Genomic DNA, 17,847 nt, shown 5'->3' with positions numbered 1-17,847 from the left:
AGATGAATTGTTTTCCCCAGTGCAACTTTTTCTTCACTGAATCTAGGCAGCTACTTCAGAGCTGAAGTTTTACATAGTAGGTATCTAAACCGAGGTAAGATGAAGCCAAAGCAGACGTTTCCCTATGATTAATGACTGTATTTTCTCAACATGAATTTGGGGAAGTGAAGTGGTTCCAACTTAAGACTTAAATAATATGAAGTGTCAAAAGATACTGGCTGAAGAGTGTGCTAATGTGTTAGCTAGTCTGGGGCACAGAGCTCTATAATGATGCATTTAGTAGCCTAAGCTACCACACAACCATGTTTTCTCAAATTACTTGCCACTCTAATATTTCTTATCTACACTGGTTCTGTATTTGGTCCTTGGAGACAATGTGGCAATCTGAGTTTATCTACCGAAGTTCACAGAGCCACAAAGATGCCAGAGAATGAATGTTGCTCCTGACTAAATACCCTTTGATAGTACAGGGGTGGCACAGATAATGTCTAGCTTGAATTCTAGAGTGAATGGTGCTTTGTGAGGAGATGCCAGTTGCATGTTTGCCCCAGAGAGGGACAATCGTGTCAGTTGGTTTGCATGTTACATATCCTTTTTTTTGTCTGATTACCTTTCTGAAGGGCAATTGTCTATAATAATGTCACTTACATAGCAAATGGGAAAGCTTCCTTATTATCAGAAAGAAGACTAGAAATGGAGGAGAAAAAACAGTTAACTTTTCTCAATGATGTTGGGTTGCAGATTGGAGAATACTTCTTTTTAAGGCAAGTAGAAAAAGTAACTGAAAAAATGAAACTTATTTCTTATATTATCTGTGTGCACATATCTTTCTATTTTTAGGAATTTCTGTGAATGTCTATCAGCAAGTTGTCTATTTTTCTGAGGGGAATTCAGTCTGGGTGAAAGGAGCTGCAAATATGTCTGATGTATCTGACCTAATGCTCTTTTATGCTGGCGGAGGGAATATTACGTCCATCTCAGTAGACTGGCTGTACCAGAGAATATACTTTGTCATGAATGAAAAGGTAGTGCTCTAGGGCTTAATTAATTTCTTATTTCATTTGAACCATTACTGTGATTTATTTTACATGAGAAAATATGATTTATAGATAGATATGCATGCACAAAATATAATTATAGAAACAGATTTTTTACTTTAATAATATTCATATATTTCAGATTTTTAAAAAAGAAGAAAGGCTTGAATGTCAGGTTGTATTTAAAACAAACAGGCTATATGAACTCTGTCTCCTTGTCTTATTTTTCTCCTTAGGACATAAAAAGCTTTGGTTTTAACTGCTTTGTTTTTGTGACTGACTTCACACCCACCTCATACCCAATCTAAATGACTTTGTTTCTGTTACTTGGTTCTCCATCTAGCCTCTTCAGTTCCTATTCTGCCTCAGGAAGGTGGTCAGATAACTAGTTGGTGATTATAATGCCCTTCATAACTGGCAAAAGATGTTCAAGAGGGAAAGTGTTTCATACCAGTGATGGCAACTCAGATTACAACTGTTTGAACTTGATGTAAAAATGTAGATGGCAACCCTGCACTTGATTCCCTACTCACAAAACATGAATTACGGTAATAGTCAGACTTTGCATGTACCTTTGTAGTCCTCTAACACACAAAGGACTAGAAAGTTCCCCTAAATGGTTAGGGGGTGATTTTTTTTTTTTTTTTCCCCCCAATCCTCTTGCCATGTCTGACTTTTTGCTTACTGCTCAGGGAACAGGAAGCAGGAAAAGCAGTAGTGATAAAAAGATACAAATGAGCTGTAGAACAGCAGACTGATGGCAGGGATTTCTGAATCCATTGCAGGTTAGAGAATTCCCAAGGTATTGCTCCCAGGATCAGAAAATCACTTCCTTCCCTTCCCTGCCAGATCGTTTTCAAAGTACAGTTTGCCTATACCCCCCAAATTGGGCTTTTCCCTCCAGCTTAGATGTAGGAAGTTAGGAGGATGGCTGATAGACAGCTCTTTCAGGGTAAGCTGTCGTGGATGCTTTCGTACTTGTGTACAAGAGTTATACTCGGGTGACTGACAGCTCAGGAGCCCAGAAGGACGTAGGATTGTGAGAGAGGTGTTTCATGTCTGGTTGCCCTGAAGGAATCTCAGGTCAGCTTGTTTGCTCATTAGCAAACACCCTATGAATGCATCACCAGTTTTTCTTCTCGTTCCCCAGATACACGTCTGCCATTTAGAGAAGTGCACAGCAGCTGAAGACATCGCTCCTCTTTATGTGACATCCCCTAGGAAGGTTATAGCTGATCCCTGTAATGGGTAAGTGTCCTCCTTTGAGCACTTGGTGTCAAAGGTGCTGTAAAGCTTCTCTCTAATTTTCTTCACTTCATTAGTCATCTAGGTTCCTGTTTCAAACTCTTGCCTTACCAAAGCAAAAGTGCAATTGGCGACAAATAACAAACTACAAAACAATGGGAACAAGAGTGACACCATGCAGTGTTGTTTTCTGCATTTTCTTCCCTAGGGTGTTAGCAGAGGAGATAAAGTATTTCCAATGCAGAAATTTTGTTTTCAGACATTCAGCGCTTTTATGAATATGAAGCTCTATGGTTTTAAATGTCCATGCTTAACACTTGAAGTATTATGGAAGAATATTCTCCAATAATCCAGCAGCCAAATTCCCAGAAGGTAGAAAGTGATGTGCTTAATTCTCCCAGGATGTATATTAATAACACCAAAAGTATTTTCCTATTGTCTGTGTAAAGACAGGCACATCTCTGAGCTGTTAAAATATTTGTGACTCATCTACAGAGTTGCACTGTAGTTATTTGGGTCTATTTTGCTCCGTGGCCAGCTGTATCTTCTGTCTCCTGGAGGATGGCATATACAGAGCAAACCTTCCACTCTTTCCTAGCACTGCCTCCACAGCTTCACCAGTAGTGAAATCCAGCGCTCTGAGAGACTTCATGATCAGCTTCCAGTCTAAGAGACTTACTTTCTTCAACAAAACAGAACAGGCCTTTGTGTCAGGTTTTCTTGATGGTTCAGAATTTCACACACTGCGATCACACGTGCCACTTAATGACATGGAGAGCTTTGTTTATGAGGATAACATGTTTACTGTCACAGATGGCTGGGCAGTTTTCCATGAGGAGGTCTCTCCAGTGGGGAGTTCTAGCTTCAATGAGTATGTTATTGATTGCAATTTGGCATATCCAGAGTACTTTGGCTTTGGCCACTTGTTTTTCTATGGGGCATCAACCCAGCCTTTTCCTTTACCAACTCCTCCTTGGCTTTTCACGGCGCTATTTGGTTTGAACCAAGCTGTGATCAGCTGGAGACCACCTGAGCACACTACTGGAAGCAGTAAGTTCACCTGTTTCTTCCTGAAAGTCCACTCCTTTTCTTTCTAGAGGAATAACTTCCTGGTTTCCCTTTTCCTGATGCTAGGCTTTGGTGACTTCAATAGCAGATCCTGCTGGAAAAGGTAGAATTACATCAGTTTGAAAAATTTAACCCAAGATTTGCCAGTAAAATAGCTAAATTGTCTGGTTAAATTGATACAAGTTCATACTGGTAACTCACTTGTCAACTGCAAGAGATTTTAGGCAAGGCTAGTGTGGTATGGAGTAGCAGTAATGCTGGTTGCTGATATCACACAGAAAATGCATACCAGGGACTTAATGACTTTTGATCAGTAACTGTGCTATGGTCTCTATCCTTTGTGCTTGTGTCTTTGAACAGCAGAAAATTACCTGGTTGGGGAAAACTTTGGTTCTTCCAACCTCATGGGGGATCGAACCACTATTCTTGGTTGGTCCCAGAGCCAGTGAGTGTAAATTTTTAATTTATCCCTCTCCTAATTCCCCTGATACTGGCATTTTTGAAATGAGTCTCCAACATAAGGTTTTCTCAAAGAATGCGTATCATCTGTTACAACCATCTACTCTGTAATAACATGATTGTTTGCATCTCACAGGTCTATCTGCTTGGCAGAACTGGACCTGTGATAGGGAACTGTCATCTCAGCACCCATCTGAGGAGGAATGGGTTGTCGTGTATGAAGTGTCAGTCAGAGCTTTGTCTCCTGCTGGTGAAGGGCCGTGGTTGGGGTCATTTAGAGGCACAACTTTAGAAGAAGGTGAGAATTGCTTTGTCGCCGAGGAGAAATGAAGAATACGTTACACATACAGCTTTCCACCTGGTGAGGCCCAGACTTCGGGCAAAGACTGCAAAATGAGGAGCACAAAAAGGATTGTCTTAGGAACATTAAAGAATACAGGATAAGTAAATTTGCTTTTAGTTAAAGTAGTAAGATTCTCAAACTACAATAATGGTATTATATATTATGTATTTATTATTAATACTTATATATTTTTTCTAATGCAAATACACTACCAAACACATTATTTGATATACTATCAAATGAACAGGCACGAGAGGTATTATTCTTTTCCTGTGCTCTGTAAAGCACTTTCTATGATGAAGTGGTTTGAGCAGTGCCTTAGGGGTTAATGACAGTTTATGTGACAGTGCAGGCTTACTAAAAGCTGAAAATCCTTGGTTTGAGGGTAGATAATGGGGGAAATGGATGTGTGCACAATGCCTGAGATTTGTAGATCTTTGGAATGTTTTTTGAAAGCTAGTTCACCCATAATAACCTATGTCTGAGGGGAAAACAGCTTTCAACTTAAGGCACTGGACTGGCACTTGAGATTAGGGGTGACTTTTGCCTGACTTTGGTAAGGCCAGGTCCAAACTCACAGTGGTTTTTAAGCATCTAATAGGGTTCTAAACTGCCTTATTGTTCTGGATCTAAACCTGCCCCGAATCTCTGAGTTTCTCAAATTATGTTATTTTCATGCCTTTCTTCTTTGTCAATTATTCCTTAGGGCGGGGGCAGTTTTAACTGTGTTTCTGTAACTTTCCAGAAGCAGAAAACCCTGCTATTGAAATACAAATATTATACATCGATTGCTTGTTGGTGTGCATAACTGCAGTTTTCTTTCTTTATCTGCTGAAGAAGAACCATATATGTTGGCAGTGGGGGCTGAAGGGCTCTGGAAGCAGCGGTTGGATAGTTACGGGCCAGGAGAACTCCTCTATCCTCATATAAGAAATATTGCGGGTAAATACTAAACAAACTGTATGCTGCTGCTACAGACTTGTCAGCATTTATTAGCTCTCCATAAATTTCATCAACAAACTGAAAGACAAGAGCTTTCACTGCAGCAGTCTAGACTTGAATGCAGTGCAGTGAAGCAGCTTCACTGAGCCAAGCCTTTGTGTCCACCCTCTTCTACTTTATGGATCAAATTAATCCTTAGTGAAACCCTAGTGACAGCACAGTTACAGCCGAGATAAAATCAACTCTCTGAACTAAATAGTTCTGTCTCCAGCATCCCAATATATATCATACATTTATAATCATCAGGGCTATATATGTACTAAATATGTACTATATATGTACATTGTATTCTTATACGGAAGTAGCTGTCTTCATGTTAATTGAGCCTAACTGTTCATTTGTATTGATTTTTAAAAAACTGAAGTGTCTGGCTACTTTTTATTCTTAAAAAAAAAAAAGTTTTTTTTATTTACACATTTGTGAAATGCTTAGTATCTTCCCTTTTTTCTTCAAGATCTTGACTGGTATAATGACGCTCTTTATTGGATTAATTCCATGGGGAAAGTTCAGACCTGGTCATTGAACAAAAGAGAAGGTGTACCACTGAGAATACTTACTTATCTCAGAATACTTACTTACGTCAGAAATGCAAGGATGTTGGCCTTTGACTGGTTGGGTCAGTGCTTGTATGGGGCTGGCAAAGCAAATATGGTAGGTATAGTTGCACTTCTTAGAAGGAAAAAAACCCTAAAGTCAACAAGAAAGACTATAAAACAGTATTTGGGAAGATAATCCTTACTTCTTGCAACTTGAGATGCATTTGGACCTTTGCTACTGTAGTGTAGAACAAGAAGGCCTTTCTTCCCTTGTGTGATTTTCCAGAGTTATACAAAAGTTTGGGCTAAAATGTTCACTAATATTCACTAATGCAGGATGCTGAATTCCAGGTGCAAAACAGGCAAATCAAACATGCTATCAACAGTTTTGTTGGATTCAACATTTTAAAAACAAGTGAAGATAGTGAAAATGGAGGCTGCCAAGTTGATTTCAGCTAAGAAGTAGATGGACTTTATTTTAATCAAATCTGACACGATTTGTTTACAGAGAGATTTTCAAGATTGGCCTCTGTACTGTGATATTTTACATATCACTACAGATAAAAAAATAATTACCATTGCACTTTGTACACTCTCATATCAGGAACATTGACATGTGAATTATTTAAAAGGTATCTGACTTCAAAATTGCAGTGCTAATTTATGCAGTGCTGTCAAATTATGCCTCTCATTTCTTGTAAGTGCAAAGTGAGAAGCTGTTTTAAAAACTGGAGCTAGAAGGCCAGATTTCACACTGCCTTGCACCCTCATTTACACTTGTGAATAGTGAATATGAAGTGGGTGAGAAACTCTGTCAGACAGAAGGCTGCCAAAACTGGGAAAGCAAAGGGAAGAGATATTTCAGCTTTTTCTTTTGTTACTTTCTGGCAAACATTAACTAATAATTTTGCCTTATTGTTCATCTTTATACTTTGAATGCAAAAGGTTTAGGCTTTGAAAGTCTAAGGCTTGCATAAGCTTCTGATAAACAGCTGTGGAAAAATCACTTATGTATACTCAATTGATCATGGCTGATGATTCAGGTGTGATGCTAGAAGCAGTTCATTTGTCCCTAGATCTACAGAAAATCACTGCTGGGAGGCCATATGGATGTTGTGGCTTATGTTGTGTTCCTAGTGAAGGATCTAGTAGTGGATTCAGTAAATGGCTATTTGTACTGGGCCACACTGTATTCAGTGGAGAGCACAAGACTGAATGGAGACGAGTGTCTTATATTACAAGAGCAGCTACCGTTTGCTGGTAAACAGGTGAGTGAATTTTTTATTTTATTTTACCTTTTTTTTTTTGTTTGCGGGGAGTTGTATTTTAGTGGTTAGATCTCATGTTCATGGTTGTCAAAATTGATGTGTTATGACCAGAATGATCAGAAGAATAACATGCCTTTCTTGCAATATTGTTATATCATTTTGAGAACAGGGTAAGAATTAAACCATGTAATAGCTGTACCAAAACTTTGGCCCGTAATTCTAAAGCTAGACCCTTGCAACAAAATGTGACATTAAAGATGTCCTTATGGTTGTAATGCTTCTGCTTCCCATACGTGAAATGTACTTGCTTTTGAGTCCTGTGCTTTGGGGATCTTCAAGGGTCTCCATCCCCAGCTCGCCCCTTCCCTTCCCCACCTTCTCTTTCTCCCTTGCTCGAGTCGGGGGCAGTCCTGGCCCCAGCTTGGCCCCTCTTTCTTTGCTCCGGGCTGCTGGGGAGCTCCAGAAAGCTGAGAAGAGGCTGCTGCAGAGCAGAGCATCTCCTGAGGGAGAAGGGAAGGGGGCTTCTTGAAGAGTGAGTAAAGGCTGGGGATAGTATAGGGGAAAAAAGGGATAGGGGGTTCTTGTTTTAGCTTTGTTAGGGTGGATAATAGGTCCCATGCAGGGGTAGGCTGGTGGAGGGGAAATAGAGATGCCATTCCCACCTATAGCTCACCAAAGCCCCTGCTATATGTGGGAGCCCATTAACTGTCCTTCCCTACACGGAGACTTTTTGATGTGCTCTGAGGTCCTCACAGACAACCTCTGTATCTCTGCTGACCTCTCCCATCCCTTTCTTCTCCACTCACTCCTCTCTGATGTCCTATCAAGTCTCTTAAGGCCTTGGTTCACTGCTGGCTCCTCATAGATCAATGTTGCCTTCCCCAAACCCATCCTGCCTCTGCCACCATGTGGGATTTGCCATGCTAGGGACTTGTCCTCATTCTTGCTAGGTGGGATTCAGTGTTGCCTATGCAGCGAAGGAACTCCGAGACTGCATATTGACCTCATGAAAAGATCTGCCAGGGTCTCGGCAGCTGCAGATGTTATGTCCCTTCCCCTTCCCGTGTAGCTGGGGAGGTCAACTCGGCTATGTTATTTGCTGCAACAGCGTTCTTTAAAACACAGCTCTTGCTAAAGAGAAGCCTTTGTTTTTATTCCATCTATTGTACAACCTGTGCTCCCATTTTACCTAAAGCCAGGTTCTCTATTAAAGACCCTTTCTAAACTTCAGAGGACTATGTCTCTTGGTTAGCTTTGTAGCACTCCCCAGAACATTTCAATCTCCTTTCCCAAAGGAAAAGAGGCTGGTGTTTCTCTAATGATAAAAAAAGCCAGGCCTGTTTTAGTCTCTGAAAGGCAACTAACATTCAGAAAGGCCAGCTGATCTCACAGGTCTTTGTTACCTTCATGAGGGTTTGGGAAGGAGACAGAAAGCTGGTTCTGGTGTGGCACCTGCTATACTTGTAAACCTAAATACAGAAGAACTGAAAAACTTTTGTCACATGTAGAGAGGAATGTTTGTGCTGCAAAGGGTCACTGTATTTTCCAGTACTAGCCTCACACCTCTCTGTGGAAGCTGGCTGGTGTGGACTGTCTTCATGGGAAGATAGATGCTGTTCAAGCTCAACGGCATGCTTACACCTATCACATATCTTCTGGGTGATCTGTTGCAAAGGGCTGACAATTTGCAGTTTATTCTAAGCAGCAAACATCACCTTCCTTGCCCTTCTCCTTTGATTCACTACCTGTTTCTCTGAATTGCCGCATGCTAAACTCAAATTTCTTGTTCTTGTCTTCAGGAACCTTGGCGGCAATAAGACTGCTTGTCTGCTCCTGTCATTTATTTTTCCTGCACCTTTCTCTATGTCAGTGATACCAGCCATCCACTTATTCACACCTCCTACAAACAAACATCTCCTCTTTTGCTTCTCTGCTGCCCCTAATCTATGCACTGACTTCCTGAACTCAGCCTCCTGCTGTGATGCATACAGGAAAAAAGCCAAGTTAAAATGTCTAGATTGAGAAGTGACCAGTTATAGCTGACAGGTGTTTAATAAAATAAAACCTAAAATAAACCCATCAGAAAAAAAAGGGCAGTACAACATTCTTTAATGGTGGAATTATTGAGCTGGTTGTTATTGTCCCACATAAAGATGCAACTATACGTTTGCACAAGTACTAATATGTCTCTTCCTCGCACAATGGAGTCCTTTGTCCTGAAAAGAATACCTCTTACCTCAGTATTAAAACACAGATGTAATAGTTAATAGCTGTTATCCAACAGTTAGAGCATGTTCTCTACGTAGCTGCTTCTTACTGATATTCACTAGCTGTTTTTCTGATAAAGAATTGCTGTTCAGCTGGTCAGTACAGGATCTTCAGCAGTATATAGGTGTATCCCCTTGAAATCTGAGTGACGGGAATAGAAGAGACTACTGTGGAGATGACATGTTTCCTAAACAAATACAAAGGCAGAGCTTTGAAAGTCTAATTTCTTTCACAGGGACTAGATCCTTTTATGACAATTATTTTATTTTCCAATCAGTTGTTTAGCTTAGCTGGTGCGTATTGGCATAGGTTGATTGATTTTGGCAGAGCTGCTCTGATTTATTCCAGCTTAGGATCTGGCACAGAATTTCCAAAGCACTTAGTAAGTTGTTTACACTGTACAATATGCCTGGGACAAAAGTAATTTATAGAGGAGCAGCAAAGTGCGTTATATGCCCGAGGGGGCAGGACCCTCTAGGTGTGGTCTCTTAATATTTCTAGTCAAAGGGTATTTCAAGTAGCTAAATTTATGTTGCATCTTATGCTGTTGAGTTACATTGCATAACCACAGCTACATATCGTGTCCAGACTAATACCTCTCATGAAATGGAAGAAGTTTGTCTATTTTTGAAGCATAACAGAAAGGAGGTGTTAAATTACTAACTCCCAATGATGAATAGTACAAATATTTCTTTGCTTTTTATTAATGGGGATACAGGATCAGGATAAAGAAGATGAGTGTGTCTGTGGGAAAATGTAATAGTTGCAGAAAAAAAGTGGGGCAAGGAAAGAGACCCAAACATTTAAAAAAGCAAGGTAGATTCAAGAAGATTTAATTTGTTGTTTAGCATGGGAGGGAGAATAGGTAAATGGGATAAAATATAACATGGTTGATTAAATATGCATTCAGGCACATACATACTGTAAGATATTTTTAACAGGAAAACCTACAGGAGCAATCATTCAGACCTTGATTTTCTGACATGCAATGTCAACAGAAATATGTCAAGAATGTGATTACATAAGGACCAACAGGCAACTAAGCGATATGGCATTTGCTTTCCTGTCATCATCTTCTGCAGTTTATTAATGAAGAGTTAAAAAAAAAGGCTGCTCCACTTACATCCATAATGGAAATTTAAGCTTATGGAAGAATAGATACAACTAGTGTTTGGATGAGAAGTTCGAGACCTGCTGGAAAACATGTTCAGAGAGGCCCCTAACAAACTTGCAAGCTGTGCTAATGACATGACATAAACTGAACTTGATAACATTTAGCAGACTAATTTGTGGAAGCAAATTCCTTGTTATTCACAGAGCAGTTTATTAGATGTCCGATTTCTATTATTGTTGCATATGGTACCGAATCTGTTGTTTACTGCAAAAGCAAGAAAGCTCTGTTTTGAATATTAGGTCCTATTAAAAATAAACAAAAAATCTTGCACCTACCTTAAAAGAAGATGAAATATTGAAGTAATGAACAGGAAGATTGTTTCATCCTTGTCCTGCCCTGCTCCCCCAGCCCCGCCCTGACTCCTTCTTTAATAATAAATGATTTACCAAAATGTAAATTTTGAATAGAAGGCAGATTTAGATTAGATATAAGTTCTTCACTGTGAGGGTGGTGAGGCACTGGAACAGGTTGCCCGGAGAGGTTGTGGCTGCCCCATCCCTGGCAGTGTTCAAGGCCAGGTTGGATGGGGCTTGGAGCAACCTGGTCTAGTGGAAGATGTTCCTGCCCATGGCAGGGGGTTGGAACTAGGTGATCTTTATGGTCCCTTCCAACCCAAACCATTCTATCATTCCATGAATTTCCTGTTTAACCAAATAAGTCAATAAAAATTTTGCACGTATTTTCCATAAATAATGTAACACGTTAAATATTGTATGCATAAAATCAAAGCTAGAAAACAAAGACAAAAGATCTGAAGTACTTCTTTCAAAAGGTGATTCTGACTTTCAGACTGGATATCAACCACCTCTTTCAGACAAAGGATGTTAAATTACCAGAGGTGTTGTGGAAATTTTCACAGGTAGTTCCATTAATCACTTGATACACTATTGCCATCATATGTGAAGTACTCAGATACTCCAGGGATGAACATGTGACAGGTGTTCATAAAATGCTATCTAGAAAATCATCAGCTGCTATAAATAGGTGTCCACCAAGGACCTGATTATTTTCTAGTGCTACCTCTTTTTGGGTTAGAATAAACATTCATGGTAGCAATGTTATTTTTGTCATTAAAGAGCTACTCATGATGCTGTCTAGACAACAGTTATGCCTAAGGGCTTTTACCTCAGAAGCAAAGGTGAGTTCAAATTGCCATTTGGACTCTTTTTTTCTTAGGTGGTTGGTTTAACTTTGGATCTCACCTGTGGTTTTCTTTACTGGCTTGTGCAAGATAGTCTATGCCTAAACCTATACAGAGCTTCTCTTTGCAAAGAAGAGTAAGTAAATGTGTGGCAGAGGTAAGAAAGTCTGTATTTTCTAGTTTTGTGATACTCTTTAAAAAATTTTTGTCCAATGCTGGGCATACTAGTTATTAATTTAACATTAAACTAAAAAGAGCTAATGATCACAGCTAGCTGACAGCAAACTACATGTTGAGAAGGTTGTTAACACGGTTTTACAGTGAGAGAAACACATTATGGAAGCTCAACTGAACTGAGGTCATGCTTATCAATTTTTAGACTTAGCTTTAGGAAATAATCACCATTTATTGCCTATTTTATCTTGGCATTTACAACACCTGACAGTTTTCAAGTGCCTGGAGCTGTAACTTGTTCATCTTGCATGGAGCTGAGGACTTGAACTGACACCACTTTCTCACCTGAGCAATCAGTACTCAGCAGGCTTTCCTCTTGATCATCCTGAGCACAAAATAGCTGCATTATTCCTGAAAGACAAAGTTGAAAAAAAAAAAAAACCCAAACAAAACCATGTTTATGGGTCAGCTTGAATATATACTAAGACCTGGAGAAAAATGGTAATTTGTTCTGTAACTGCCAAGTACATGATGAGTGGTAGCTCATAAAACTATGGTTTTGTTCCTTTTCACATGGAAAGTGCCATTTTTTTCTTTTTCAAGCATCAGATTAAACTTCTTAAACTTAATTGAACAGTATCTGTATTTACATGTCCTCACAATGTTGCAGGCTGGCTTTGTGTGGAATTAGCTGAATTTTCTGACTGTTATTAAACTTCCTATGATTAATGGTAAACATTTACAGAATCAAAATATGTTGACTAGTTTTAGCTAGAACATGCAGCTCCATTGTGAACCAATTGGCAGACATAAATCATTGTCCCTGCGTGTCAGAATAGAGAGATTAGAAGCGATCCATCCTAATGGACCTGATGGTGTGTCAAAGCTTTTCAAAATTTGTTTTGGATAGCATGTGTCTAAGCTGAAAGAGAATTCTGAGATGGCAAAATGATGCCTCTTACAACACATTTAATCTCTTACCCAGAAGATAAATTGGAACCAAAAAAGGCCTGTAAGTTTTGACATAGAAGTAACAAGACAGATTAAATCACCAGTGATCCCAGTGGAGGAAAATGTTAATAGAATTTAATAAATAATGGAAGGTTATCAAGGAAACTAGCAGGGTCAAATTCATCTGGGGACCTGCTCTAGTGAAGTAGAATGAATCTCACGCTGTGAAGTAGACTCCACCGTTTCAGTGGAATTGCTGAGAGAAGGTGGGCTGATTTTTCAATTTTTCTGTATCCATGCATCAGAATATTAAGCCATTTTATAATTGCTTTCTAATGAAATCAAGGGAATGAAAAAGTGTTCTGCTTTAGAGAACTTAAAGAAAACTTTTTGAACTGTTTTTCTGCCTCCTACATGAGTATTAAGAATTTGAATGATGAGAAACTTATCAATGTGTCAAATATTACATAAATCTCATTCTCTCTACACGTGTGTTTTCAGTTTGCTAATTTCATACATGTTTTCACAGTTGTGGTAATGCCTTCGTCGCAGAATTTGCAGCATGGAGTACTTCAGAAATATCTCAGGGTGTACCGGAATACTACAGTGGTCGTCTGTTCTGGATTAATAGTCTTCAGTTCATTACAACTCAAGAAGTCAATCAGAGCCTTAGCATTCCCTTCTTGCAACTAGCAGAGTTTGCAGCCTTTATCCTTGTTCATACATCACTTAAACCTTTGCCAGGTACATTATTTTCTTTATCTATACCCCTCAATAAAGGTATTCACTGTCAGCCTGTAATTCTTCATTCTTGAAATTCTTTATTCATTTGACAAAAGATAAGAACAACAGCAACTTATTAATAAATATACCAGCTTATACCTGGATAATGTGCAATTTTAAAAGCTGATGTGTATGGCTAAAAAGAATACATGGTGGTATTATTCATTGTTTCTATCTAATGACAGCTTATAGGATTTTCCACAGTACTTTAATTATTTAAGTCAGGTTTGAAAGTCTACCTATTACTCATATTCTTTAAATTATAATTATTTCTTCCTCTCTATATGGACAGGAATTTTTTCTTTTACACCAAAAGTGATTCCAGATTCAGTGCCAGGGTCTTCCTCCAGAATTAAAGGAAATTCTTCAAGTTTTCACATCACTTGGAGTCCCTCCACAAATGTGGAAAAGGGAACTGTCTTTTACTGCGTAAAAAGTAAAAAAAAAAAATGAAAAAATCTACATGTGAGGATATTCACACAATTACTCCTTATTATCTAAATGTATTACTGCACTACTTGCTGATGTATCTATTTTTAAACAGAAATAGAGTTTTTCTTCTCCAGCATTTACAAATCAGTCAAGCAACCAAACTAAACTGTAAATATAAAGGAAACAGTCCTGTTTCTCCATCACTGAGACCAGCACAGGAGGAATATGGGCTTAGCAATAGCTCTGGGCTAGCTGCTGGGGTGTGAAGTGCCAGGCAAGGAGCTCCCAGTGCTCAAAGATGTGTGAGAGAGCCTTTCACAGTAACTCTGAGACAGAAGTGTCCTCTGAGCCACCAGTGGGACAGCCTTTGCCTGGATGTGAAATCTAGCCTTCACCCACACTTAATTTTAGCACATTTGGCAAGCTTTACTTTAAATTCAAAGGGCAGGTTGCTAGCAGATTTCTACACAGTGCTACAGTGCCACAGGAGCTGGTGAAACAATGATTACTCACAGGAAGAGAAGCTTGGTCTTGATCTAGTTGACCAGCTTGGTGAGGGGAATTTTGGAAAACTGAAGGCCTTTAGGAGAGGGGAAAAAAATGTTTTATTTTACTCTGTATTATTTCATTCATAGCCTTTGGAGAGTGAATGGTGCCTCCCCCGCAACCTGACAGTGCCATCCTACCAAGTTGTTTGGCTGGAACCATTTGCACTCTTTGATTTCACCAACACTCCATACACATACTGGGGCAAGGCACCACCAACATCTGTATCCCTTCGAGCCCCTCTGAAGGAGGTACTAATATTTTAAATCCCATTCCTCACCTGTAATGGGTCCTGGGACCAGGTCTATGTAAGCAAGTGAAACCTAGAGGAATGAGCAGCTTTCAGGGCTAGTCAGCTGTAGGCAGAGTTGCAAGGACATGTTCCTGAATATCTTTGGAATTATCTACTGCACACACAAATGCACAAAATTGCAGTAATAGAATTTGGAACAGAAAGCGCATGGCTGTTTTTCTTCATTCTGTATCTCACTGTCCCCACCCTTCCTGTTCATCTCTTTCTCTGAGCCTTTGTGCTGCTCCCTGCCCTTTTTTTCTGTCCTCCACCTCTCCACAGGGCTCCTAATACCTCTTTTTCTTTCTCCAACCTCCTGTGCTTCTCGCAGTCTCTGTCTTTCTCTCTCTCGTCATTATTCTTGTCTGTCACTCTGTCTTGCTTCCTGTCCCATCCGTATCTTGCTGTATCTGTCCCTGCTGCTTTTTTCTCCATCTCTGTCCAGTTCCCTGTCCCTTTTTTCTTCTCTTGCTGTCCCTCTGCCCTACCTCCTTGCTATCTTTTCTGTCTTTCTCTCTGTCCTATTCCCTCTCCCATCCTTTCTAACTATATCCTCCTGTCCAGCTAGATGTCCCTTCTCTTTTCTCTCTTCCTCAGTATTTCTTTCTTTCTCCATTTCTCTCTCCCACTGCCCATCACAGTTTTTTTTCCCTCCAGTGCTGTCCTGCTCTCTGTCCCTTTTTTCTGTCATTCTGTCATGCTCTGTTTTTTTAATTCCTCCAGCTCTGTCCTGCAGCCCATCACTATTTTTTACCTATTCCATCCCTTTGTCCTTCTCCCTGTCCTTGTCTCTCTCTTTCTCTTTGTTCTGCCTCCTGTCCTCTTTTCCTTTCTTGCTCCATCTCTCTGTCCTTCTCCTTGTCTTTCCCCCCATTTCTCTGTCTTGTTCCTTCTTCAGGTTTTTTGTTTTCTGTCACTCCATCCTGCTCCCTGTCAGTTTTTTCACACTCCATCTCTGTCCTGCAGCCCAATGCTTTTTTTCCTTCACCATCTATCTCTCCTGCTGCCCATCCTAGGCTTTTCCCCCTCCATCTCTGTCCTGATCCCCATCTTTTATTTTTGCCTGTCTTTCACTTTGTCCTGCCTCCCTGGCCCTTTTTTCTCTCTCTGTATCACCTTGTCTTGCTCACTGTCCCTGTCTCACAATCTGTGTCCTGCTCCTTGTCCTTCTCCCCCCCCCCCCCCCCTCTCTGTTTTTTTTTCTCTTTCTAGCCTTCTGCCCCTGTGCTTCTTTCTCCACCTCTGTCCTACTCCCTGCCCCTTGTTTCCTCTCCCTGTCCCTCTGTCCTGCTTCCTGTCCCCATTTTTTCTGTCTTTATTTCTCTGTCCCACTGCCTGTCTCATTTCTTGCTATACCTCCCTGTCCATCTGGCTCTCCCTTTTTAACTTTCTCTCCTCTGTCCAGCTCCCTGGCCCTTTTTTCTTTTCCTCTGTCTCTGTCCTCTAGCCCATTGCCATTTTTTTTTTTTCCTTCTTTGTCTCTTTGTACAGGTCTAACCCTTTCTTTATTTCTCAATCCCTTTGTCCTGTTCCCCATCCTTTTTCTCTGTCTGTACATCCTGTGCCCTGTCACAGTCTTTGTGTTGTTCTTCTCCTTCTCCCCCCATCTCTCTATTCCTCTGTCCTGCTCACCGACCCTACATTTCCTTGCTCCATCTCACTTTTTCTGGATTTCTCTACCTCTCTGAACTTTTCTTTCGACCTTTCTTCTCTCTTTGCTCCTCAGTCTTCTCCCTTGTCTTATTTTTCTCTTTCTAGTCCTCTGTCCTGCTCCCCATCACTGAATTTTCTTTCTCCATTTCTCTGCCCCACTCCCCATCCCTCTCTTTCTCCACCCCACTGTGCTGCTCCCCATCCCTCCTTCTCTGTTGTTACTCTGGTATCCCTCGTTGTCTCTCCACCCCTCAGTCCTGCTCCCCATCCCTAATTTTCCATTTACATTTCTCTGTCCTGCTTTCAGTCCCTGTTTTTCCTCTGGCTCCATCTCCCTGTCATTCTCCCTGTTGCTCTTGCTTGCTCTCTATCCCAGTGTCTTTTTCCCCATTCCACTCTTTTTCTCCGTATTCAATTTTCTTACTCCCTATCCCTCACTTGTTTTCTGTATCCCTCTCTCCTTCCTCTTGTCCTTCCTTTCCCATGCTCCTTGTGCCTCTGGCCTGCTGCTTGTCACTGTTTTTTCTTTCTTCCACCCTCTATCCAGGTTATGTCATTCTCTTCCTCTCTCTGTTCACTTGTCCTTCCTCCAACCTGTATTTCTCTCTCTCTATTCCTCTGCCCCTAATGCTGCTTCTTCCATCTCTCAGTCCTGCTCCCTGCCCCATCTTTTTGTCCCACCATCCATCCTGCTTCCTCTCACTGGTTATTTTGCCTTTATCCCTGTCCCCCTGCCTGTCTCATTGTTTCTAGTTATATCCCCCTGTCCAGCCAGCTGTCCCTTTCTTCCTTTCTCTCTTCCCTACTCTGCCCTTACTTTTTCTTCCTCCATCTCTGTCCAGCAGCCCATCATCATTTTTTCCCCTTCTCCAATTCTTTGTCTTAATCTGCATCTGGTTCCCCCCGCTGCCCCCAGTCCCTCTGTCTTGTTCCTTGTTCTGCTCTTTGTCTCTCCATGTCCCACACTCCATCCCCATCTTTTTCTTTCTCTCCCTCCTTCCTTTTCTCTACATCTTTGTCCTGTTGCTCATCAGTATTTTTTCATGCCATTCCTCTGTCCTGTTGCCCGTCCCTTACTTCTCTGTCAATCCCTCTGTCCTGTTGCCTATCATTATTTTTGCCTGCATCCCACTGCCCTGCTTCCCATTCATCTCTTTTGGCTCTACTCTCCTCTCATACTCACCAGCAGTATTTTTTTCTTTCTCCAGCTCTCTGACCTGCTGCCTGCCCTGCTGTTTTTCTCTCTGTCATTCTTCACGCTTCCCTGTATCTCTCTCTCTGCAGCCTTGTGTCCCACATGCTGTCCCTCTCCGTTTATATCCCAGTGTCTGGGTCCCTGTCCCTCTCTTTGCCTCTCTATCCCTCTGTTCTTCTTCCTGTTTTTTCTTTCTCCATCGCTCTGTCCTGCTGCCCATCTCTGTTCAGTTCCCTTTGGGTTCCCCCCCCCCCCCCCCTCTTTCTCCTCTTTTTTTTTT

At 40.8% G+C, this 17,847-nt stretch overlaps 1 protein-coding gene across 1 annotated transcript in view; it reads left to right on the top strand.

The window, feature by feature from the left end:
• Nucleotides 1–16,216, top strand: part of LOC104832539 (proto-oncogene tyrosine-protein kinase ROS-like) — a 25,923-nt gene extending 9,707 nt beyond the window's left edge. The window contains 12 exon segments of the mRNA XM_010568777.1: nucleotides 841–1,025; nucleotides 2,188–2,285; nucleotides 2,821–3,332; nucleotides 3,946–4,106; nucleotides 4,983–5,094; nucleotides 5,609–5,805; nucleotides 6,767–6,958; nucleotides 11,577–11,677; nucleotides 13,196–13,410; nucleotides 13,742–13,914; nucleotides 14,526–14,678; nucleotides 16,211–16,216. Of these exon segments, the coding sequence (XP_010567079.1) occupies nucleotides 841–1,025; nucleotides 2,188–2,285; nucleotides 2,821–3,332; nucleotides 3,946–4,106; nucleotides 4,983–5,094; nucleotides 5,609–5,805; nucleotides 6,767–6,958; nucleotides 11,577–11,677; nucleotides 13,196–13,410; nucleotides 13,742–13,914; nucleotides 14,526–14,678; nucleotides 16,211–16,216 (2,105 nt within the window).
• Nucleotides 16,217–17,847: the final 1,631 nt, after the last annotated feature.

Source organism: Haliaeetus leucocephalus, unplaced genomic scaffold (assembly GCF_000737465.1).
Source record: "Haliaeetus leucocephalus isolate CR32 unplaced genomic scaffold, Haliaeetus_leucocephalus-4.0 Scaffold256, whole genome shotgun sequence".
In the NCBI taxonomy this organism is placed as follows: Eukaryota; Metazoa; Chordata; class Aves; order Accipitriformes; family Accipitridae; genus Haliaeetus; species Haliaeetus leucocephalus.
The sequence above is the reverse complement of the archived record's forward strand: the minus strand, read 5'-3'. Positions and strand labels throughout refer to the sequence as shown.